The sequence below is a fragment of the Calypte anna genome, chromosome Z (assembly GCF_003957555.1).
Source record: "Calypte anna isolate BGI_N300 chromosome Z, bCalAnn1_v1.p, whole genome shotgun sequence".
Lineage (NCBI taxonomy): Eukaryota > Metazoa > Chordata > Aves > Apodiformes > Trochilidae > Calypte > Calypte anna.
The window spans coordinates 16,697,556-16,724,721 of record NC_044274.1 but is presented as its reverse complement, the minus strand read 5'-3'; the positions used below and the strand labels follow the sequence as shown (position 1 = coordinate 16,724,721).

The 27,166-nt window shown below is 35.1% G+C and overlaps 1 protein-coding gene across 1 annotated transcript in view; it reads left to right on the top strand.

The window, feature by feature from the left end:
• Window positions 1–27,166, top strand: part of HCN1 (hyperpolarization activated cyclic nucleotide gated potassium channel 1) — a 176,337-nt gene that overhangs the window by 91,476 nt on the left and 57,695 nt on the right. The window contains exon 4 of the mRNA XM_030467389.1: window positions 20,396–20,614. Within this exon, the coding sequence (XP_030323249.1) occupies window positions 20,396–20,614 (219 nt within the window). The remainder of the gene's footprint in view (window positions 1–20,395; window positions 20,615–27,166) is intronic.

Genomic DNA, 27,166 nt, shown 5'->3' with positions numbered 1-27,166 from the left:
ATATGCTCTAGAAGGTGATACAGATATTGATAGATAAATGTCATTTGGGGAGAGGTGGAATGTTGACAGCTGAACTCCATGATCTCAGAGGTCTCCAATCGCAACAGTTTTGTCATTCTGTGATCACATTAAGATATTATTATTGATAATAACAGTTATTAACCCACACTGTATCTGTACTCTCAAACTGTCTTTCTCGGCCAGTTCCTAATATTGGCTAGGAAATGTTGCTAGGAAATAAAAGCCAGAGCTGTCACCTTCCTTTACTTTTTCTAAATATAATCCCACTTGCCCACTTCTGTATCTTTACTGGCATTTGATTGCACTGACTTCATTAACACTGAGTTACTATTGACAAGAAGGATCTTGTGCTCTTCCAGAATATAGATGATGCAATTCTCTCTTTTTTCTTTTTCTATTTTTTTTTTTTAAAAAAAAAAAAAAAGAAGCCTAATAAATGCAATATAAAGGAAGCAGCTGGTTTTTTTTCCACTCACATTTAGTCATGTTCCAACCAGTCCATTATAAAAAAAATAAGTAATTTATTTCTGCAAGGGTATATGTCTCCCTGCTGCTGTTCATAGATTTTTTTGACATTAAGATTGTGAGTTTCATTCCTAAAAAAGGTTTTTCTGCAGAAGTTTCACAGACTTTTCTAATGATGTTGCCTAATTTCTTGTTGGATCAGAAAGCCTATTATCTATAGGTCCTTGTGCGATTTATCCTCAGCTTTCTGAACTTCAGTTCTTCAGACTAGTTTACTTCCCTAGTGACTCATAGACCAAACATCTTTATGTACCTCAGAGTATGAGCCGAGAGTTATTCAGAAAATTTGGAGTGAAAATTGCAGCTGAAACCAGGAGAGACACGGCAACAGAAAACCATAGAGAGTCTCTCCTATAGTCAGCTTTTGCAAACCAAGATTCTGCATTTGGTATCAGCTGCAGTGAATTATGAAAACACACTGTGTGACTTCCAACTGGTGAACAGTTATAGCTAGGTCTTATATGGGATGGGGTTTCTAAGCAAACAGAGATGAGAGATGACATTTTTGACACTGATGTCATCTGGGCACCTAGGCAGTCACTGCCTGCATTAAAGCATCCCTTGCAGTAGAAAATTAGTTTTTGTTGAACTGGAAGTTTGCTCTGTCTTTTCATATCACCTGTGGCAAAGACTCAAAGGCATGTTAGTCCTTGAAGTAAGAGCATCTGAAGATCCCCAACCTATATTTTCCTGCCTAGATTTTATGTAATTGGTTGTATGGTTAGGAAAACATACGGTCCTTTAAGCAAAGTATTCACCTGGCATTTTCAGATTTTTCATATATAGTGTTCCCTTAGCAAAAGAAAAATCTAGCACAGAAAAAAAGTATAGTACAAAGAAGTATAGAGAAAACAGTATAGCAGAGTATATATCGTAGATTATAGCAGAGAAAAGAAGTATAGAATTTAACTAGAAGGGTAAGTTTTTTAAAAGCCAAATGGGATTGTAAAGCTTTTGGAAAGGGCTTGTTTTGCTGGCATTTCTCATGGCAGTCAGCCAATACTTGCTCATCAAGAGCCCTTCAAGTGCTCTGGTTTCATTGCTTTGTTTTTTTCTTACTGCCCTTGAAGTTGTATCATTTGCAAACCTCTTCAGGGTTTCTAGGTTTTAGTTTTGGTGAAGTGGGATTTTGCATCATATTAACTCCCTTTTGCTTCACATCATTTCTTCAGGGGCAGAGGAAATCAGATGTTATACTTCAGATCTTCATCTCTGACAGGATCAGCATTTCTAGGAAAAAAATTTGAAATTTCTATTGAAGAGTCTGTAGAGTCTCTCATTATAAAATGAATGAGTTAAATGAATACTTGATAGGGGCATTCAGAAATGCAGGAGATGGTGAGGATTTATAATGTGCTAAGAACTATGCTAACATATATTTAATATGCAAAAAACCTATTTAATAATAACACTTTAATTTTAATCCTCAACATTTGCCATTAATGGACACCATTTTCTATTACAAAATCACATTTTTTTGCTTATCAATAAGATCTCTGCTTTACTCAAAGAAGCTCGAGGAATGGATTATAGAAATATGATGTGCTATTCAGCATTGGGTACTCTCCTTTTTGATAATGCATCAGCTTATTATCTTTCCTGTAGTGGACAGTAGGACAGCTAATCTCATGAGGCATTTGCTCACTATGTGAAAATTGTAATCTAGAGCTTCATGAGTGTTTTTGAGTACATTTTTATTATGTGACAGAATACTGTAGAGCCACATTAAAGTATTATATTCCTCTGACTTCATTTGCAGTGCTGAGCAATAAAATGCTGATGTAAAGCAAACAAGAGAGTCTTAAATTGGGTGCTTAGGAAATATGGAACGTATGGGAATAATCTGATTACTAGAAGCACTGAAGATCTCACGGGTATACTAGTAGTCGAACATATTTTACACTCATATATTTGTATTTTTATATGTGTCTTTAATGCTTCTAGGAACAAATAAAAGATTGAAATTATCTGTAAGAGAGAGATTGTGATCAAAACAAGGGGAGTGGCTCAACTCAGATAAGTATTCTGTTTACAATGCAGTTTGGAACTATGGTCATACCAGTTACAACAATAGGTAACTGACATTCCTAGGGATAAGGTACCTATATTTGGGGATTCTACAGTGAATAATACTTTTCTTTCTGCTATGGACAGCTGTTCAGAATTCAATTACTGCTCTGTCTCGCACACAGAACAGACCTAGCCACTCATGTCAGTGCATTTACCCTACATCAATATGATGAAAGGACCTGTTTCAGGTCCCTATATATTAGCTCAGGTCAATGTGTTAGGTCAGGTGATTTGGCACTACAAGTAACTGCAGAGGAAAACTTTGTAAATGTGTAGTGCTAAATGACAAAGTATGTTTAATGTAGGCTAAGGACATATGTTAATTGCAACACCAAAGTTTTACGCTGAGCTTGTGAGGACAAGAGAAGTGGGGTAGCTGAGGACACCATTGATTTAACTCAGTGTGTTGTGATCAGTGAGGAGGAAAACATATCAAGTTCTCATTTTTACAATTTCTGAGGCTTTAGGAAGACCACATAAGTTTTGACTTATGCTTTTTTTTTTTTTTTTTCCTCTGACAGCTTAGCAGGTCATCCACTACTGCAGGGCTAGAAATGGAAGTGATAATACTTATATTTCCTTCCTACCTTCTTGACTTTAATGTAATATTGTACATAGTCTTGCTGATGTCTCCTCTGCTTTTGTATTGCGTGTTTTTGACAGTTAATATCTGATGTTCTTAAATCAAAACAGTTATTAGATTTCCTGGGCCTCATATTTATTTGAAATACCTTGCTACTTACTTTCTGTGCATTGAGTTCTGCCAAGAGAAAATTTATTTCAAATAATAAGGAATTTTCTATGATCAAACCCAGCATCTATACAATATACTTTGAAAATTATATCCATGCTGTTTCTTGTCCAAAAATTTGCATTTCTTTCATACTGTTTTCTTACTATTACTTTTATCTTTCCTGATTTAGACTGTATTATTTGCCTTTTTAAAGTCATGAAACACTAGTGCACAGTAGTGGTTTTTTTCATCTTTCTAAAGCCTGGAATATAGCAGAAACTGTTCTAGATTGTGTGAAAGTCTGGCCTTACTGATTCCCTAACCTAAAACAATGACAAACCCATTCACCTTCATGACTTACTGTCTTTGATGTATTATTAGGTTATTATTTTGAGCTCATTATGTTAATACCATAAGCTAATTGAAATGAAGAACGTTCAAAGTTGGAAAATAAAGGTTCAAAATCATTTACAGAGAGGCTTGAAACTTCCTAAGTTCAGCATTAGTGAAAGGATTAATGTTATCCATGAATATTTGAATTACAAACACAACAAGAGAGAAAACAGTCCTTCAGCAAAGGTATTCCTGGTATCCTGCAGCTTCACCAATTTTGGAAAGTGTTTACTATTATGAACTCAAATTACTGTCATAAGCCCTACTAGCTTACTTTATTCTCACTGAAATACTTCAAAGTCAATGTTGTAGTGTTGATATAATCATCTAATGCTGATGGTGAGTTATTTCAGGAGATATTAGTGCTCAGTACTACAGAGAAAGGTTCTAAATTAGGACACTCTTGTTTGTAAGTGTTGATTGTAGCACTGCGCTACTGATGTGATAATAGGTGCCAAAGAGGATGACTTCTCTAATTAATTAGTTGGCTGCCTTGTGTGCTTCTGTTTCTTCCAGAGACAAAGCTAAGCTTCCTTACATGGGATATGAATAATGGAACAATTAGAGGAAATATGCAAAAGCAAACTGATACACTTACTAGATATTAGCTTGTTTTTCACACATTTCTTCATCATCATAAGTAGTAAGTTATCAAGATGGGATGTCAGGAGGGACTTGCCCTTTTATCATGAAATTTAATTCTAAATTTCCACCTCAAAAGTCAACACAGCTTATCACTGCTCATACTGCAGTATCTTCTGAAGAGATTTCTGGTAACAGAATTGCAAAATATTATATGTAAGCCTTATGCTTGAAATAATACAAGAAAGTACACATAATATGGTTAAGTCTAACACTGTGCTTGATAGACATTCTAGATAAAAATAATAGACATCGTAAAGCATGTCTTAAGCTGTTTCTTTGATAAAAATGTGAACTAAAGCAGAAACATAAGCTAGATTTGTCATATTTTAGAACCTGTACCCTTCGTTTGCATTAGAATGATAATTGAGGAGCAGTTATAAGCACCTTATGGCCAAATGTAGCTTCTGTGTTGTAGAAGGGAGTGTTCCTTTTGTTCTGGGAAAGCTGGATCAGTCTGCTCTGCTCTTCTTTGTCTGTATAAATTTAACAGTAGAGTGTTTATCTGCATGTGGTGGTATTCCAGGTTGAACAGGGATATCAAAATGGGGCAGTTGTTCTGAAGTAGCTCTCCATGGGTGACCTTTTCTCCTGTGACTAGAAGATCCAAAAGATGAACCCTTGAAAGACTTATGACAGAGCAGGTTTCCAAGACCAAATCCAAAGTAGATACAGTGAGATAATGACTGTTCTTATACAGCTGTTCTTCAGCAAATCTTTTTATTTTGCATTGTGAACCTACATTAATAGACACAGTCTAATTCTTGATTTGTATTGCTTAAGACTATATGAAGATAACTGGCTTTGCCCAAGTTGCATATTATAGCTCAGGGGGTTTTACCAGCCATATCACTGTCAGGTTTTCTCAAGAACATTGACTTTACTGCTTTTAACTGAGCGTTTTTTTCATAAAAAATCTGAATTTCCTACCCCTGGCTATTTATCACCTGACTATCTCAATATCTAAAGTATATCTGGAGAGAAGTCTCTATTGAGATGCAATTACACATAAAAATTGGTCACTGGAAATTGTGCATTTATAATGCTTACATTTCACATTAGAAAAAAATCAAAGCAAGATACTTAATTCTGGGTCATATAATTCTGAGCTGAGGCACTTTCATACATCAGACACTTGTGATAATTTTGTTTCCGTTGAGCTTTGTCTACCAGCCCTGCATCAGTAGTCTATAGGATTTGTAATCTGGATTCCCAGAGTCCCAGAGAGAGGCAAGAGGGAATCATAACAGCATTTTTAAACCTGGTTATTTCTAAACTTCTCCTTCTGTGGAAATGTTATTATTTCATATTTTCACTTTAATTCAGAATGAAGTTAAAAACTGGACAAGGAGGATACCCTGAAGAAAGGGAAGTATTGATTTTCTTCCAGTTCTGTTACTAGAAAAGCATGAAAATAGATTAAAGTTTTCTTTCTTTTGTTTTAATCTTCTTATTTTTCTTAATGTCCAACTGGCTTCACTCTTATTTTTTATACATATAATCCAAGGATCTACACAATTCATTCAGATTTAGGCTGCATTGTTTTGCCTATTTTGAAAGATAATTTTCTTTAACGTTCCTTACCTCCCTCCCCTTTCCTGCTCTTCTTGCTTTCTGCACATACGCTCATTTGAGCAGACTCAACCTAAAGTAATTCTAATAGAGGTATAAAAATTACAGAAAATGATATAATTGAATAGAAATTATGGAAAGTATTTTACATAGGAGAAATACAGTAATACTCCACAAATTCTACATTTTCTGAAATGTGAAGCATCTTATTTAATACTATTATTCAGGAGTAAATTTTTAATATCTTCTAGATTGTCTATAGATGTCTACATAATACTTGAGATGAGCAGTCAGTGAGCACTTGTATTACTAAAAGCATCAAATGCTTCTTAAATATGTTTTGTTTTCCTTCTGTTATCTGGATTTTTATGATTGTTTAATTTACTGTTTAAAAGATACAATTGATAACATAAGGAAAAGAACAAATAACTTTAGTTAAAGATTTCAGTCTGTATAGCACTTTTAATAATTTGCAATGAGGTTTTTTTCTCATGTGGGCAGAACAGCAATATAAGCACAAAAAAAGATGCTGAGAATATTTTTTATAAACTGCTATAAATCATTTACTAACCTATTAAATCTAGCTGTAAAAATAACAAGCTTCCCTTAAGCTCCAAAAAAAAAAATTATTATTGGCATCTTAATATTTTTTTCTCTTTGTTTTGAATATTTGAGGTTTATTATGAAATTTTCACAACATCTCAGAGGGAGATGTACACTATCAGGTAGAGCTCAATAACAAAGTTTTAACTACATTGGCACTACTGCTAAAACAGTGAGAGGAAAGCTTTGAAACTATTTCTGAAAATCACCAGTCGGCATTTGAATGAGACAAGAAAATAATTCCCAAATTCTTAACAAAGAACTTGTATGTATGATGAGCTCATGAATCATTTGACTTAATTTGTAAAGAAAATAATGTAATTTCTTTTGTATTTTCACAAAATATTTTTGTCATTCTCCGTATTTTTTTGGCAAAATTATATAAGACAGTAGTTACTGTGTTTGATCTTTTGTATTTGAAAAAGGATGAAGTTAGCTTGCATCTGGGGGTAGTAGCTCTTTGATAATCATACCGATAATTAAAAAGGGCTTATCTATACTGATGTAGATAGAGAGGGATTTACAAGACTGTTTTTAAACAGATTTATACTTATAAGTGGTATTTTCAAATATTCTACTCAGATTAAAAAGTTTACTTTTTAGAGAATAGTTGACAGTGCTCAGGAATAAAGGCATGGCACTCTTGCTTCTCCCTTGTCACTCTATGCAATAATACGTAATATCCCTATGCTTATTTCTATTAGTATAAAAACTTCTAATTTTATTTCTTCAATACGACTGAAAAGTTATGGCAAAACTAAAGTAATTTAAATGTTGCTGAAACAAAATGGATCGAAAAATATTTGTGGGAGATTTTTAATTAATTTTTATTAGCTTTTTCCAGATGTTCAGAAGTAAAGATTATGGTGCTTGATAAAAACTTTTGGTAGGAGAAAAACATAAATATAATCCAGATTTTTGAGAAGAGAAGATGCAAGAACTCACTTCAGAAAGGTACGGATAAGGGCAATGTAGGGGCATGATACATTGCCAGTCAATGAGGGCAGATTTGGCTCTGGAATTTTTAGGCCTATGCAGATGTGTCTCTATAAGTGCTCATACCATATATCTTTCTCCTTAAGGGTACCTATGTTTTACCTACATCTCTCTTTTATATTAAATATATTAAACACAAGTGCATTATGGAACATACACAATGTTGTCTTACTTTCTGGTTAATCGTTAACACTAATTGTCATGGCTTTGGTCTTGCAGCAAGACCTTCCTGCTGCTACATACTCTTTCATGTCTAAATGGAGTAGTATAAAACTTACTGCGAAAGACATCAGTTTATTTTTGAGCTGTATGACTATGTCAGGATGAGGGCCCCTTAAGCTTTTGAAGTCAATATCTTTATAAAGCAGCTCTTTCTGAAAAGGATAGCATATAAACGTTGTCAGGAGCTTCATCCCAGAAATTCCACATGCCCTCAGAAATGAGAGTATAAATTCACTGTTTCTAATGGATTATCTGTAGTTCAATAAAATATATTGACTCTAAAGCAGTTTAGTTTATTTGTGATGGCAAAACACATGCGCAAACAAAATAATGTGTATAGGAGAAAGAAGGAATGGGGTGGTTTAAATAGAAATATAGCATATGGAGCAGAAATCTCTCTTTTTTAAAAAACAGTGTGAGCCAGTGCACTCATCCGTCTCAACATGATTTGAGGAAATATAAAGTTGGCGAGTGTACAAATAAAAAATGAAGGATTTATAGGGTTCAACAGAGCGGGTTGGTTTTACTCTTTTGCCTTTAAATGTTTCCTACTTGAAAAACACAAGTGTTCACTGCTTGCTTGTGCAGATAATACATAGACATCTGTATATAAACTATCTAGAAAACATAATTCAAAATTTACTCATTAATAATAATGTTAAAAAATAAAAAATACGACTTAAATTATTCCCCTGCACTAGTGGCACTGAAGGTTTAATCTGAATTAGAAAATAAATGTATGTAGTATCAATGAAAAAGTCACCCAAATACAACCTAAGATGTTTTTCTAATCAATAATAATTCTTTGGTTTTTTTAAAAACAGTAGAAAAATATGTCATTTTACTGTGTTGGAAAATGTAAGCTGTTTTGCTGTATGTCCTCCCATAGAGCGATTTATGTTACTTTTTTGTGTGTAATTCTGATTATTACATCTGAAAGTATTTATGAATACTTATGGTTTTTTGTTGTCTTTTTTTTTTAAGAGAATTGCAAGATTTTTTAATATGAACTTCAGAAGAGTTAGCCATGTGATCTGAAATTAGATTTGATTCAAGACCATTTTAAATTTAATTTCAATGATATTATGACTTTTGCCTGTAGCTTTTTAATGGGAAGTAGGAAACCATTGCTGTTCTTAACTCAGCTAAAACTTGTCTGCATCTATGTGTTTGAAGAATGCAATAAGGATAAATGATTGTTGGTCATCACCATTCATACTTAATGCCACAAATAACTGGTGGCTGGATTTGTTACATTTGACATGGTACTGGTTTCAAGGCAAACTTAACTGAATTTCTTAAGTGACTGATTTGATTACTTTGATTCAGTGAACCAACTGGTAAAAAAGACTGGTTTTTTTCATTGTACTCAGCATATAGTAGACATTTGCAGTCAGTTTTGTATTTTAATCTCTGACCAGTAAATATGAGGTTTCTAGATGAGAAAGGTTCCAACAACCTGCAAATTAGGTATTACAATGTGTTAGCAAATACATACTACTTTTGGTAGACTCTGAGTCTTTTAAGATATTTTCAATGTAAGATCTTTCTCAGCCGTTTTTCAAGAAAAGTAAGCACCATGCCTTAAAAATGCAGATATTTAAATATGTGTCCTGGATCCAAGAATTCTTACTCTCATTGTGCACTCTCTGCTGTATAGATTTATCTACATAGTTGAGCAATTACAAAGTCTGCATTCCAAGCATTCCTTTGTTCTCATCAAGTATCTTTTCTTTTGTTACCCCCTTGCTGCTATCTGTGGCTTATGATACCATCTCCTTGTAGTATGCTTACATTAAAGCACTTCTCTACAGAGCACCACTGGCTTTTCTCCACCTTTGCAAAGGAAAGCCTATATTCTTAATGTGAATGTCAAATTCAATTGCAAGGCTGAAACTGTAGATTATAGAACGAAAACAAATCTTGAGAGAAGAGACTGATTTAAGAATGTATTTTTTTTCTGCACTGGATAGGAGAAATGAAGAAATGGGGAAGCATGTCCATCCCCTAAAACACAGACCCTCTCAGCAGGGTAGCTCACAGGGCTAATGGAGGAGGCTTTAGCTGAATAGGATCCTGCTGCAGCTGAGGGAGAGAAAACTCTCCCCTGGAGATGATTGAGTACCTGAATTTAACATCTACTTTGAATCAATATCATCAATAGTATGATTTTTGCTGATTGTGCAGGAAGCCTAGGGAGGCTTCCTGATGAGGAGAGACTTGCCATCAAAGTGAACTTCCTAAATTCGGCTGACATTAAATTTTGTTATGCCTTCTTCTGTTATTGCCTAGTCTCTCAGCTAAAGCCTAAGACAGGTTGAGCTCCTGTTCATTGTAAATACTCGTGTGTAAATGCAATGTACTGTTATTCCTGTTTGTCTTCTGTTGCTCAGGATCATGATCTTGTTCCTCACTACTTCAAACATAGATCTCCCATGACTGGCCTCTCCCCAGCGTGTGTCCTCTGGGCTAAGCCATCTGTCCCAGTTTTACCCGTTTCAGTCAGATCATTTGCATCCTCCATATCTAGACTGAGAAACCTGAAATCCTTTAAACTTCTCAGCAGGTGGATGTTGCATTTGCTCTGCAGGATAATTTTATGGATCCTCCTGAAATAAAAGCCTGCAGTTTAATTCTGAAGTGGAATGAGTGGCTTGCTTTTTATGTTAAAGCAATGAAAGTATCTCCTATGCTTTCCAAGTATTTCTGAACAATTAAACGGCATTACCATTGCTATGTAGATGAAAAGATTGTCTCATAAGTAGTTACTGTAGAGCTGTGGAAGGCAAAGAAAAGTTAGACTTGTAAGAAAGTAATTTGTGACTTAGTCCATTTATATATTTACTGACTAGTGAATCACTGATGAGTGTGGAAGCAGAGTATAGAACAATGAAGCCAATCTATGATTTTGCAATAGCTCCTTCCAAATTTGACTTATCCAAAGTACATTTATTTCCTTTTCTTTTGATAATAAAAAATTTTGCTATAAGGCCAGAATCTGCTGTTGCGTGATGTTTTTCAGGTGGCCTCTCTGACTGTCCTCAGCACTGTGCCCTGTATTGGGTGGTTAACATGAGAGGGCCCAGAGTGACTGAGTGACATGGGTTGCTGGTTGTACAGGGGCTTCCCTATCTTTAGAGCTGGAACTGGGACCTGGGCACCATTCAGGTGAACACTACAGGGCCACTTGAGTGTTCTGTCAATTCTTTCAAGGGCATTAAAAGAGGAACATATTCACCTTTCTTCCCTTCAGAGTATCAAGTTGGTATTCCAAAAGTTAGGACATTGTTCTACAATTTAGGTTAACCTCCCTGTGATAGAGGAGGAAAATGAATTTTCATGACTCATTGTCATGTTGGGGTTTTTTTGTTTGTTTGTTTTTTTTTGTTTTTTTGTTTTTTTTTTAATGTGTCTAGATAACATTTAGGCTGCTTATATATATCGTTTTATTAACTTGAAAGTCTTGCAGAGTCTGGTAAGCACCTGCAGATTTTAGGTGTCTGAATTTAAGAACAGGTCATCAGCAAAACTCATGAGTTCTCAGAAAAAGAAAAGCCTCTGACCTAGATCCAGCCTACTTTGACACTGGGGTTTTTGTTCTTTTCATAGAGCCACAATAGGATTTTGGCTGCAAAACTCCTTTGCTTCCTGCTGTCACTACCTAATAAAATAATGCATATCTCTTTGTAGGACACAGTGTTTGATGCAGGACTGTGATTTACCAAAAAAGAAAATCAGTTTCCTAAAGAACTGTAAACTACACCAGATGTAGTCTAAGGTCTCAGAGGCATCAGATTAGGAAATAAACTGCCAACCTGGCCAGTGTTATCTGCTTTGTCTGCCGGATGAGGAAAAATGCTTAAAACCAGCACTGAACTCTACCTTGAAATCCATGTTACTTAAAGAGAAAATAAAACAGGATAAAAAAATTTACATCTTTAGAGTAAGGCATTTGAACTTGTCTATGTGGTAACAACCATCATCTTACCATAGAAAGAACCTCCTGAATCTCAGTCCCAACCTTTATGCTGATATTCTGCATTAAAGTAGCATTGGCTCACCTTGATCAGTTTTAAGCAGATTAAAACATATTCAGATCCTATGTAGGAGCATTTTCCTTTATGAGTGGATTATATTAGACTGTTTTAATGTATTGTAATCCACAATTATTTTTCTTTTCCTAGGGACACATTCCTATTAATACTTTTAAAGAAAAATATTTTGTTGGAGTATGCATGTATATAGAACAAGGATTAAAGTATTTCTTGGAAAATCGGGCTTTAAATATTCTGAGATGTTCTTAGTGAGAGAGCATTGTGATACTATGATTTTGTATAGTCATTGATGTACTATTTATATAGTCATGTCTATTTATATAAAGTTTGCAAGGCCTTTTCCTAATAATAGGCTTTTCTGCAATTTACTAAGTTAATTGTCTCTTTCCTTGTTTTTGTGTTGCTTCAAAATCACTTTTATTCAACGAGGATGGTGATAGCACTCAGAAAGCTAAATGTCTACTATGAAAAACTTAATTTTCATCTGTCGTTGGTCATTGTATTTGGGAGCAGATACTTGGCATAATTTGCTGTCCAGTCTGAGTTGTTTGCAGAACAAAAAGATGCTGCTCCTTCCACTGAGTTCCCTTTTCTACATTGGTTGCAAATATTCTTTATGATGGGGGAACTTCTATCAGTTTTCAGTAAAGCAGTACCCTGTGGAGTCACGATTCAGGTTTATGTCACTTCACTCCTTCAGCTGTCTCCCAGAACTGCACTATATTAAGCCCACATTATCATCTTCCTGTTCTTGACTATCAGATATCTACTGCTGAAAATTCAAAGCTTCTCTTGGTGGTGGTATTATAAAAGCATTTCATACATGATTTGAGTCAATGCTTCAGGCTTGTTAAGTAAACTATTTTGCATCATGTCCAGCTCCTTTCACCAACAGATGAGAAACTGTTCTTTAATGCACCCTGTTTTTTTACCTTTACTGAACAGTTTCAGTTTCTTTCTGAAACTGAAAGTTACTACTGAAGAACTGAAAGATTTCCATTTTCAAGGAAAACGCTTCCTTGCAGAGTTTATGCATTCTTTTATTAGACAGGCTATTTTTTGACCCTTTATTGATTTATTTTGACCTTTTATTGATTTATTTTTATTTGTTATAGAATGTCATGGTAACATCTGCATTTTCAGTGATACTCATTGATAAGAACTTACATATATATATATATATATATATACATATATATTTTGTGATAACGAAACTGATTTCAAAGAAGGGGAGAAAGAATGCTCTGGTAATTATAACTAAAGGTGATGCCATCTAATGAGCAAATGTATAAAAATGCAAAGTCTAGAGCACTTGGATGTCCCTGATGCAGGAGCAGTTCACATCCTCTGAAACTTCTTTAAAAAACTGAATGACAAACCCTTTAAAAATGCCTGACTATTTCACTGCATTCTGATCTTGCTTTTCCAGACAGGCATGAAACAAAGCAACAGATACGTTAAGGAAAATTCCTTCACCATTATGGGAGATTTTTGATAGTGGTAGCTTAAACATGTCCAGTGTGTTTTCTCTCCTGGAATTCAGTTGCTTCCACAGCTTGCTTACATAATACTAGAATTCCTAGGTACCAAGGCTAGGCAGCCTCAGGTTAATCTGTGTTAGCTCAGAGGCTGTGCTCAGGAGTTGTTCTGCAGAGTATTAATTGTCCCAGGCCAAAACAACTGCTTTCTGAAAAATTGCAAGTATAGACAATCAAATTCCTTGGAGGGAGAATGTTTCCTACTACCATTATATTTTCATATTGAAAAAATAGACATAGTCTGTACTGTTATTCTAAACTTTATAAAAGCTTTGTAAGAGCTGTAATTCCTTAAAAATTCTTATTAAAATAATCCCTTGGAATGAAATGTTATTCTAAATGAGAGTTATGCATTATGAACTTTCTTCAGTCTTCTAGCTTCAGTTGAGGGACATGGTTACCAGATAAAAGGATGAGTCAGAGCAGGCTGATTCACAGGAAAAATCATAGAAGAAGTATTTTTCCCATAAGCTTTATTTTTTTTACTTTGTAGCTTTCTCTGCACAGTTGTAGAAATTCATCATTGTGCCTCTGATTAGATACTGGTACAAAGAACAAAAAAGCAGTAGAGGGTGGAAAAAAACCCCACATTAGTGTGAAGGGAAGCCTCCTCTCTGAGATTTTGAGCATATTTTCTTCTGTGAACTATTCCTTTAAATGTAATGGACCTGTTCATGTGAACATAATAACTCAAGTATATATGAAAGACCAGGCTGTGTGCATAAGCCAAATATCTTCACTTGTGTTGCTGTATATGAATTGCCATGTTGATTCTACAGTGGAAAGTATTCATCCTTACTATGAAAATGTGATTACTATTATCTGGTTGCTTTTAATGGAAAAATATAGGAACAGGTAATTGTCTTTTTTTTTTTTTTTTTTTTTTTTTTTTTTTTCCCTGCATCAGGAAAAACAATTCAAGCAAAAGGAAGGATCTGTAACACTACACTGGGCTTGATTGATGGGTAGTGCCAAAGATATAGCACCAAAACATGAAAAAGCTGTAATGACAGTGAAGTCACATAATGACCCTGAACAAAGTAAATATATATTTAGCCATTGCTCCTCCAAGCAAACCTCTTTTCCTGTGGAATGCAATGCCAAACACTTCTGAAAACTTTTCTGCCTTTATTGGTCTTGGAATTACATACTGAGTCATTTGCATAGTGTTATTTTTGCACGTATCAGCGGAGAGAAATGCTGAGAAGTTTCTGAAGACATCTGCTTATTCCATTGAATTTACTGATTCAGGTCTTTTTTCCTTAAATCATATGTGCTTACCCAGTTCCTAAAATATACCCTTCTTCCTTGCACTTCTATAAGATTTTTATAATAACAGAAGAATTTTTAGTCTTCTAAGACTGATCCCATGTTCCTTTTGTTTTCTACTTTTAGAAAACAAGAGATTCTTAGTAACAATAGGTGCAATAAGTAGAGGTTTTACTCACTATTGTATGAGTTTTGAAACATTAGAAATTGCACAACTTTCTCATTGGTCAGTTCATTTATTCATTGCTGATTTTGCTCTAATTTCCTGTCTGAGATTTTAATTAATGTGTCATTCTGAGGTACTTTATGAAGCCTGAGATACTAAATTAGGCAACTGACTGATGGATAAGTATGTAAGCTATATATATCTGTATCAAAAAAATATATATAAATTACTCTTTAAATGATGGATTTAATATAGAGGCCCAATTATAATCTGATATCAGTGTTAAATGCATGTAACTAGTTGGCATAAGGAAATCTCTGCTAAAGAATATAGCTTGTATTCTGAAAAATGAAAGCAGAGCCAGAATTTGAAGATGTGTAGATGCCAAATCCAAAGCATAAGAAACTTTTGAGGACAATAAAATTCTATGGAAATAGAGCTTAGTAGTTGGGAAGATAAGGCCATTGAACTTAGGTGATGAAGATATTGGTAGAAATGGGCCTTTTTTCTAGTTCTGTCTGCCATACCTTTTAGAAATGGTACTAATATGCCAAGTATAGCCTTTTCTTAGCACACCTTTTTGATTGGTTAAATTATATCTTAAACATTTCTGAGATTCATGAAATCTTTAAGAAATTGTCAGAAATAATGGCAAATAAAAATATACACATAACACATCTTATGGATGCATAAGATGCAAATAAAGTTTCATAATTTTCCCTGGAATAGACTATGATTTTTACAGTAAATTCGATAAGCAGTGGCTCATGTCTTCCTGATTTTAGGCAGATGTTTCTTGGGGGACACTAGTGCCACCATGTGAGCAAGGATGCTTTGTTCTTTCTTGGACCAGTGAAGCCCCACCCTGAACTTTACATTAGCTTTGTGCAGTAACTTTCTGTAACAACACTAAAGCCAGAGGGCTTGTGTATGGACTTTCTCCATGCTCAGACATTAAATGTAACTACTATTAACAGGCACCACGGGATAGGGCTAGGATTGGACCTATGTACTGTGTCCATAGGAATAATCTTGTTTGGGTGAGAGCACAGCTGCCTAGGCAGCATACTAGCTGCCTAGAAGGAATGGTTTGTCACCCGCATCTGCTCCAAAGTAAATTTATAATTACTTAAGGAAGAGCTGTGTGGCCAATGCCATCTCAGAGGTCTTTCTAACCATATACCCATGTGTACAAAGTTCTAGAGCTTGGAATTTCTTTCTGATACTTTCTAACCATCTATAACCTGTCAAGATTTGTATCCATCTTCCCTCATTCAGATATCACTGATTTTCAGAAGAACCTAAAGGCAGTGGTGGGCATGAATGGATGTATGATTGCTTACAAGGCAACTTCTTCAGAGTAGGGACGGACTACTTCCCCACTCCTACTTTAGTTTTGAAAGGGAGAATTGGGATCAAGATCCTTTTAGAAATAATTTTAGTTAATTCCTAAGTCAGTCTTTGCTCAATGATTGTAAAATATGCCACTGGAAACTGAGTGAACCATTTCTGTGACACATGCAGTGACTGCCATGTCAGGTGCATGGGAATGGAGAGAAAAACAAGGAAAGCACTATTGTCTGTGCAATAATCAGCGTTACAGGATTTTTGAATCAGTTTATACCTCAGTGTAAGGGTATGGCTGTGGGAAGGTAAACTGTGGCTGACGGAATGCCTACAAAATAGGAGTGGCATTGATTTTTCTGATGACAATAAAATCTGCTGGTAAAGACCTCCATATAGAGGTTTCCATACAGTAAAATAGAAACCCATTCTTAATCCACTGAGAAAAATAATTTGCCTCTTACTGTTGTCCCTTACAAGGTGTCATTTGATCTTCCTGTGATTTATTTCTTATGAGATGAAAAATTAATATTATAAAAAGGTATTTATAGAAGGTTCATATGAAATTATGAAACAAGGCATAGAATACTGTGATGAAGGTAGAGGCTTGAAAATAGACATTTAAAAATCAGAAGTACCCTTTGATTAATGTATTCTTCAGGATAACTGCTAAGTTAGTGTATATAGTTACAGAACTAATTGCAAAAGATCACTGATCACTGCTTTCACAAATGTGAGGATTTCCTAGTGTCATCAATCTAGATTATGTAATCAGTCCTTGGATAAACAGCTTTGGTATTTCTCACTATTTCAGTCTTTAATAGTTTTTCCAAATTAATGTCATTTAATTTAAAACATTTTAAACCGATTACTGCTAATCTGGAAACAGTGATCAGCCCATTGTCAACTAGGAAATTAAATGCCCTTTTTTACTGATTGGTGGAAGATCTTCTCATCTCACAGAGGTTTGTGGGTAGAGTTTTTGTTTGTATGTTTGTTTGCTAGTCTATACATTAAAACAGAATATGAACATTTAGAGGAACATATAAAATACATTTATATAAATAGCAATATTTAGCATTATATTAAAGAATAGCTGACTTTGTAAACACAGAATTGTTTATTTCATGGAACAGTTTTTTTTTCAACTCAGGGATATTATCTGTGGATGTGTTATATAAAACTCTCCTTATGATGCAAATGCAAAAATGCTTCCTATTAAAACAGAAAAAAAAACTCTTTTGGCTTTTTCCAGAGAAATGGCCATTCCTCACTTCTGTACAGCAAAGAACAACATCCTGGAATGGGGTTGTGGAAAAATTCCAACCTCTCACATTGAAATGAAGTTAGAGTTGCTCTTGCCCAACCCCTAGATTATGCAACACAGACAGAAGAATATTTAATTTATTATTTTTTCATAGAATAACCTTGGTAGTAGCACATGTGATTCATAGGATGTGACATTAGAGCCAATATTCTTTTTAATATATGGGATAAATCAGTGAACAACACAACTGAAATTCATATACTCCCTGATTGCATTTTTTCAGTGTTATCTTAGAAACCCTGCAGAAATTAAAAAGACCAATGTTTGCAACTGATTGTTCGAGAAATGATTAAGGAAAATAAACAAAAAAAAATCATATGAAAGTCTTTTCAGCAACAAAATCCTGAGAGTGGAAATTTGAGTTCAAATGTTTTGTCAGGCTTTTTCACCCCATTTCATTTTCACCCCGTTTTTTCTCCCTCTGAACCTTTGCATGCATAGGAGGACCAGATTCTCAGAACCAGTCAGCCACTAGTGTCTGAAATGTTCCTAGCCTGTAGCAAGGTCTGACAAAGTTACATTGTAGTGCTTCATGCTGCTTGCGCAGCAAAATGGCCATTTGAGGTGACCTTGACCTCCAGCCTGATGCCAGATTAAATCATGACTGCTGGTTCTGGGTCCTACTTCAGTTTACATGTAGAGGTCCATACATGGTTAAACATATATTTGATTATTTGATGTACCCTTTTAGTTACTTCTCTTATGTCATTATAGCTCTCTTATTCCCACATGGTACTATTTCTCCAGTAGTATTTAATTTATTTTTCATTTGCCGTGTCACATACTTAGTAGAAAGCCCTCCTTTGTATTTTTTTCTTCCTGCTTTTCCTAGCTTCTATTTTCTTACTCATTCTTAAGGACAATAAGAATTTTGCTTAAAACTGTAATTCACAGGCTTGGAAATTATCTCAGTCAAGAAATAAAAACAACCACACTTGGATTTACTCAGAGGCTTTGATGTAAAAATATAATTATACTGAAAGAATTGTAATTGAGATTTATCACATCAAGGATATAATAGAAAGGATTGATAGAAGACATCAATAGCAACTTAATGTTTTACTTAATAATTATAATAATTATGGTAAAAAATACATTTTAGGAGCAAGATCCACTGTATGAAGCTCTGCAAGAACTGAGGTTTTGATCTTACAAACTCTTGAGTACTGTGGTTTATTAATGCTCCTTATAGCTTTAAAAAACAGATATCTTTTTTCCAGCAAACAGTTTATTGTTTTCTCCAATACAGTCCAAAATAAAGCTACAGCTGCTAAAATATTTTTTGTGGGTCTCTCACAATTCTCTTATTAATTATCTCCACCCAAAGGAGATTGATACCATCTGGAAGGAAAGTCCTTCAAAGTAGACAGTACCTTGATTGCTCTCAGTTGCTTTCCTGAGAGAAAGGGAACTTGCATTAAAATACTCATACTGACCCAGATAGCAAGAAGTTTCTTTGCTCCAGTAAGGTGTTTGAATCCTGAACCAGAGATTTTTCAGGGAATATTCTTCAGTTCGTTTAATTTTTTGAGTGGTTTTTAAAGCTTCAAAACAAAAGTAAACTTATTACTCACTGAAACGCACCTGATTGCCAGCAGTCTAAAACCATTCTCTTTTATTTTCTATACATGTACAGACATTAAAAACCTATTCCTAAGCTATGCTTACAGGACAAAATTTTGACTTGTGAAGAAAGAAGCTCACATATCTAAAAAGCTTTAACGGCAAAACCAAAATAAGCGTAAATACAGGAGAACCATTAATTTGTAAATGATTATATTAATGAACAAATAGGAAATTTTTCATCAGAAATCCAAGACACGGTACTTATTATGTTACCAGATGTTTTAGCTAATAGGTGGTCTAAAAAAAATTTTAATAAATGAAAAAAGCTCAAGCATAGTTAGTAACCTTGGCATTTAAAAGGCAAGAGAGAAAGCATGAAGCTTGTTAAGAAACAAGAGCATTTGAGCAAAGCTTGTATGGATAGAAGTGATACACAAATATTGGTATTTCATATGTAAATTTAATATATAAATGCTAGTGCTGTCCGTTTTAACAAGATTAATTTTTGGTGCTGTGTATTGGACACACTACTGGATAATCACTTGATCTCAAGAATGTCATCTCAGTTCTTCCTTCTTCACTTGTTCATTTCTGAAATTATTCCCAGTTCTTTGTGGTAAATACCATGTTTTCTCATGTATGCTGCATGCCGCCAAGCACAGCTTGTTTTCCTGTTCTCATTTCATTCCTCTGGCAAGGCAACCAGGAAAATCTGACCAAGAGTCCCAGGGCTTTTTGCAATGTGCTGAAGTGTCTGCCTTTCCCTGGGAACAGCCCTTTTGACAGTCTCTATGTAAAGCTAAAGGGAGGATGCTGACAACACCTTTGCAATTTTAAAAGCTTGTGAGTGAGCTGACAGATCCTTCTAATCTTCCAGAGACAACAGGATAGGGTAACCACATGACAGAAATTTAGGACCCAGGGATTCACCTTTTATTTTCATCTGTGTTTCACAGGCCATGGCTATGAAAAAAGAGTTTGCTATGACTTCAGAATAAACAGACTTCTGAATTGACCTGTTTCTGATATAAATACATAATTATGTGTCTGCCATGGACTGTAAAATAAAACTGACCTTTAGTCTCCTTGTAATTAGGTTAACACCCATGTTTAAGAATACAATAGTGTATTAAAAACAGCCAATTTTATTTCATCTCACTGTTGCTAAGTATTATCCGGCAGAATCTCTGACACTTTATCTAACAATTTAGAAGGAATCTCTTCTTAGTCAGAGAGGATACATAACCAGCCTTCTCTTTTAGAGCCAGTAATCTATGATCCTGCTATACAGGTAAAAATGTATTTTTGCCTTCAGCTGCTTGCTGGATCAGTCACTTGTCTCTTTTCTTGCAGAACGACTCCTGGGGAAAGCAGTACTCATACGCACTATTCAAAGCCATGAGCCATATGCTCTGCATTGGTTATGGAGCCCGTGCCCCTGTCAGTATGTCCGACCTCTGGATAACCATGCTGAGTATGATTGTGGGGGCAACTTGTTATGCCATGTTTGTTGGTCATGCCACTGCCCTCATTCAGTCTCTGGATTCCTCACGGCGACAATATCAAGAAAAGGTAACTCATTTTAAGCTACTTCCTGAGTTTTTGAAATTGATTAATGGAATGTTTTAACTGTGGGAAAAGCTGTATGAGTTTACATGAAATAATCTAGTTGCATCTTGATCCTGTGGCAGATTTTGTTGAACATTTGGAGCAATTTGGAACCCTCGATATATTTCTGCTGGCCTTAAGGAGCAGAGGCTTCTGCATGTTGCATTCACTGAATGAAATCTTGCATGTGAAATTTGATTTAAACACTTCTTTGTAAACTCTATCCTCTGATTAAGATCTGTGCTACGTTCTGTAGCTATTTCATCTAGGTAGCTCGAACAAGGGCCTTGAGCTCAGTATCTTAGGGAAGTCTGTACAATTTCCTGTCATTCCTTTGTATTGCCATTGAGGGATAACCTGAAACATGTCAAAAGAATGACCTTTAAATAAGGACCTAACAAAATCACAGTTTTGCTTGGAACTACCCCAGAGAAAAGCTCAGAAGAAGTCTTTGTTTTAAAATGTATTTTTTACATGCTAATACATGACTTTTTAAGACATTTCCAAGGAAAAATGCAACAATGGCCAAGGCAAAGAAAAGTAGAGAGTGTTTACTAGAAGAAATAGAGTTCTTTATTGAAATAGGTAGAAAAATTTGTTTGATTCCTTGCACGTATGATTGGAATTAAAAAGAAATAAACAGATATAGGATATGAATTTTCTGGAATGGTACTAATTAGCAGTCAGTTGTGTAATAGAAGAGATGAATGTGAGTGAAGCTATGAAACCTGGAGATGATAGAATCACTGAATTTTCAGGGTTGGAAGGGACCTTTAAAATCATCTGTTTCCAACCCCCCTGTCATGGGCAGGGACACCTCCCACTAGATCAGGTTGTTCTGTCCATCCCTGTCCAGCCTGGCCTAAAAAAATTCCAGGGATGAGGCTTCCACCTCTCTGGCCAACAGGTTCCAGTGTCTCACAACTTTGTTGAAGAACTTCTTCCTAACTTCCATTCTAAATTTACCCTCCTCTAGTTTGAATCCATTCCCCCTAGTCCCATCACTACTTGACATCCTAAAAAGTCCCTCACCAGCATTCTTGTAGCCCCCTTCAAATACTGGAAGGCCTTAATGTAGTAAGGTCTCCTCAGAGCCTTGTCTTTCCCAGACTGAAAGAACCCAAACTCTCTCAGTTTGAGAGATGAGGGTAAGTATGGTGACACAAGAATGAGAATGAACATCAGCGAGGGACAGTAAGGATGTGCAGAGTTACTAAGGTGCTTAGAAGGAGCCAAAATCAGATGTTATAGTAAATGGGAAACTGGAGAGGCTATGCCAGGAGAGAGGTCAGCTGAACAAAGTAGTGGAATCCAAGAGTTCACATCAGCAAATAAGAAACACAGCCCAAGCAATAGTATTTGGCATATGTCCATAAGAAAGTCCAGAAAGGAAAACTGGGCAGAAATCCCAGTGTGATGTGACACAAGCCTGGGGCAGAAACCTGGCAAAGAGTAAGTAGAGGAGAGAGTGACCCTGGCAGCTGCTACAAATGAGGAATGGCCTGAGTTTGCTAGGCAAGAAAGAAGGGAAAAGTCAAAAATTATTTGAGTTGGAAGGACTGAGTTCTTTTCTGTACAAGAAGGCAAAATAGGACGGATTGGGAGCATCTGGGAGAAAAAGAGTTCACGCTCAGTTTTTTTAAGATCAAGTCACTGTGACCACAAGGTCTCTGTGTCAGAGACAGGGAAGGGTAGAGATCATCTGTAAGTCCAGTAACAGAGAAATTAGCCAGCCACTAATACATTGATCTTACAGCTCTTTGAAACAGATGTTTGCAATTGAGGAAACCTATACAGTGTTATCTTGGAACATAAATGAGAATGAGAGGTTTAGAAGGGGAGCATTAAAACCTCTAAAAATATGAGTTATATCAGTGACCATGTGAAACCTCCTAATTCATCTCAGTTTAAAAACCCAAGGCTAATGATAGTAGGTCATGTAACGCAAACCAACTGGCTTGTTTGGTCTGTTCTGGCAGCTGAAAGGGAAGTAATTTTATCAAATAGGGCACCTGTAGGGAGCTGTGGGGCAGAAGTATCCTAACTATGGACAGGAAGAAAGAAGTAGAGAAGGAAACTGTAAGCCAAGTTTGACTGCAACTGCATTAGATGCTAGGAACAACATATACACACATACACAGACGTATTAAATCGGCAGAAGTGTCACTATCACCCTGTCATCTGAAACCTTGTCTTAATTACTATCATCAGACCTTACTGGTGGCTGCAACATGGTATCACAGTGTTTTTAAGCATCAGAAATACAGTGCATGTGTAGAGATACACGTGTATTTTAAACTGTTGAGTAAAACCAGTTTCATTTGTGTTCTTGATGTAAATTAAAATGCAGTAGCAGTCAAGTAGTATTATATTTCTCATGTTTTCACATAACCATATACCAGCAAACAAAGTTGTTTTTTTTGGTTTGGTTTGGTTTTTTTTTCCCCTCTGTTTTTTGTGTACACGCTTTATTCTATTAGCGTAGAACTGTCTGGCATTTTTCAGTTCCTGCAGTTATCATTTTAATTCTTCTTTTTTGTTGTTGTTTTTACTTTTATATGATTTCTGACTGAGAAAAAAGCATGCATGGCACTGAAAATCAGGAATGAAAGAAAGAAGCCAGAAATTGCAGGTCTCTATGCTTAATAAAATGTTTCTCTTTCTCTGGCAGCCATTTGTATGCCACTTGTTATGGGTTCCGGTTGAAGGAGGTCTTAATAAAAATTATTTTTCTCTTCATTTTTGCCACCCTAAGAAATCATATGCATATGTTATTAGCTGTAACAACTGAACTGACATGTTTGTATATTCTTTACTATTGCTTAACATACTGTAATCATGCATTTTGAAAGAAATCTTTTATTAAGTCTAGGAATTATAAGCCATTATCATATAGTCCTAATGAACACTGTATGTTTTTCTTTACTCTGCAAGGCAGGCAAGCTGGTATTACAGCAAACAGTTTGTGCTATCCGTTTTGTCAGCAAATTCCAAATTACCAGCAGATAAAAATAGCTTATATTTCACTTAAATGATACATGAGAAAAAAGGGCAAATCAAATCTCCAACCACAGCATTCAGAGTTTTAATATATATACTGCAATACATATTTTTGTCTCATTCATTGGGTTTTTTTTCGTTTTTTTTTTTTGTTTGTTTGTTTGTTTGTTTTTGTTTTTTTTTTTTTTTTTTTCTCCTGGAATTAAAAATCAGAAAAGTCAGGAAAGGCTGGAGACAGTGACTTGGTTTGGGTTTTTTTGGTCTTAGATGCTAGGATTAACTTCTGTTTTTTAATCTTATGTGTATAGGATTGTTTATTTCTTAGCTCTATTCTTTTCTTTATAGAAGTTACTGAAAATAATAAAATTAATGTGAATTGCTAAGCAACATAGAATGATAGCAGAGATGAGGTAGTTCTTTAAGTAACATCATACCCAGATGTTATGCTTCTATTTTTTTGACTTTTTTCTCCATTGTAGTTAAAATAGAATTTTGTGAATAAAATAATGGAATGCAACAAATGGAAAAGGATTTTTAGTCCTTCTCACACTGACAGCAGATAGAAAGGATATGTTTGCTAAAATCACCATATCTTCCTCATTCAGATGCTTCCAAAGCTTAATATACTAAACTAAACCAGACATAATTCAAAATGGAAGAAATAAACACAAGACAACAAGAGGGAGCTTTCACTAGGCCAGGTATTTCAAGCTCTAAGAGCACCAGAGCAGTGGTAAATAAAAGTAATATTTTAAATGTTAATACACTTGACATTTTCTGATATCTAGGAAGTCACACCTCTCAGACATTTGCCTTTGCAAAGGCAACATTTATTTCAAAGAAACAGTAGTACATATGCAGGACTTGTTATCAAACTCATGCGAAACAAAGCAGTCACTGACAAGTTCCTTGACAAGTAGGTGAAGATGATTTAGTTAAATATTTTTTCCTTTAGATTTTGGTAGGTTTTATAGGAAGATGTTCACTTAATGCTGCAGATGTCATTGAATAATCTTAATTGAAAAAAGTTCAATATCTTCTTTGTTCCAGTCTGTCACAGGTATAAAATATCCAGAAAGAAAGTAACAGCAGTCTAATAGGGGCAAGATGTCTACAGATTTTCTCATAGAAAAAGGATTTTAAATTGATTGGATAAAATTACAGCTATTAAATCCATTTTCAATATCCTATCAAATGGAATGTTTTTACTTTTTTCTACTGTTAAGCAACTCAAACAACAACACATGGGTTTAAAAATACAAAAAACAGTCAAAGCAATTTTACCAATTGCAAGTAGGGAAGAGGCATAAAATGTGTTTAACCAAATACATATCATTGGAAATGGAAAAAAATTACAACTATGTCCATATAGTGGATGTTGTCCCAGTCATGGAAAAATATGTTAAATTGTTATTAAAGCTCTGAAAGAACTCTGGGCATGAGATCAACTTCAGATTTCCCAAAGGACATCTCCTTCTAAACCTATATTCTGCTTTTATCTTACCTCTTAATTTATGATCTTTTAGAACACCTTCATTTAAATAACTGTAGTTCAAAGGGAGAGAAAGACCTAAACATACTTTTCTACAGAGTAAAAGCAATATTTGCTTATAAAGGTAATTTAAAAACAACTTACTAATTATCATTTTGTATTTTTACATAGATATCATAGGGATTTGATGTACATATTGCTCATTTTTTGTTTATTAAGCAACCAACGAAATGTCTACAAATTAGAAATAGTGGCAGCTTTATATTTTGCAACACACAGCCTTGAACTGGCTTTTTTTCAGTCTGCCCCTCAGCCACTCCAGTTTGGGCATCTAAATTATCCATGATGTGCAAATGCAAGAGGTAGCAAGATCTTAGGGGCAACTTTGGGGCAGCAATGGCCAAAGTGTTCCCACTTGCATTCTCCCCCACAAGTCTGTGCTATATAATGGGGAACTTTGTGCAGAGAGACATCTGAGATCCTCCCTTCAAAAACTGGGAGTGGGGACCACTTCTTTGTATGTTATTTTAGGTGTGGTGGAGAGGCTCTGCCATAGAGTAAATCAAGACTTAGTAGTCACTCACTCAGCCAGTGGTGCCTCCACATCACTTAGAAGGAACAGGATGCAGTTCTTCCATGTTTTCCTAAGTTTCAAGCACTTGGTGGTTAAACTGAAGATGGAACAAGGCAGACACTAAGTTCTCAACATGATCATTGGTACTGCTTTGGTGGCTGACACACTTCTGAAAAAACTATCTGTAAGCATCTCATCTGTAAGCATCGGGTACTTGACGTATTTCCACAGAAGTCTAGGAAATTCTGATACAAATGTGTAGGAAAGGAAGATATATGGCAAACTCAGCACTACATCACTGTTTAACTAGTCTTGTGCCAGTTTTTGGTATATTTTTTTATCAAACTAAATGTAAATATATGTATACATGTAAATGTAAATGCAATTTCTTCTCAGCTTGCCCTTGCTGAAGTCCAGAGTCAGATGAGATAGCATGAAACAGATAACAAAGAGTTTCCATTTTCTACATATTACATATACCATTCATAAAAATATTTGAATATCTATTTGTACTGGCTTTTTTTGCTTAAACTGGATAGATCTGCAAAAACCAAACTTCAGAACTTGAATTTTAGACAGCCAGCTGAAATTGCAGTATGGGAATTTTAGCATGTAATTCCTGGGTTTGATTTGATTTAGTCTGATCATCAAAGTTTCTCATTGAAAACAGCCTTCAGTGACTGATCTCAACTCTTTACTTAACAATAGTCAGTTTTCACTTCTACGCCATGATTTTAGTAGTAAATTGTGTCACATTCAGATTGCTGGAGAAGGTGAGCCATTTAGCACATAGATCTTATCTTCTTTATGCAGTTGTGCTACAGTATACATACCACCCAAAGGAAGCCCTTATTTTGAAGAATGAGGGGTGGTCTACCTCATCCTATAGTTACACCTACTCACAATGATTGAAAAAAAAAAAAAAAAAAAAAGAGAGAAGATTAAAAAGTAAATTCTTTTCAATGACTACCAGTAATCATTTTTTTTAAAGTGTTTCACAAATGATCAGGTACAAGAGTAACTAAAAGTGTTGTGTTGTTTTGGATATTTGGAGCCAAGTATTGACTGTGCCAAAAGCTTTGTAGTCATCTTAACATTGCAAAGTAGAAAATTTATTGCTCCATAAATATTAGGCATAAAAGGGTCATTGCCTGAGAAATTATCTCTATATTGTTTCTGGTAATTATAATTCTTGGTTTTGTGATTTACTTAGAAATCAGGGAATTATAGCTAGAAAGAGGTCTCTAAGTCTTGATTTTTTAAAAATACTTCTGAACCATCTGACCATCTTCTGCTGTTCTGGCATGTAAGGTGACAGACTGATCTATGTCCATGGATAGCTGGAGTATTTCTGTCTTCTATACTTCTGGAGTACTTCCAATCCTTATTGATCCCTGTAGAAAGTGCTGAGATTTCTTAGAATAAAAAAAGTTACTAAAAGATTTTTGGT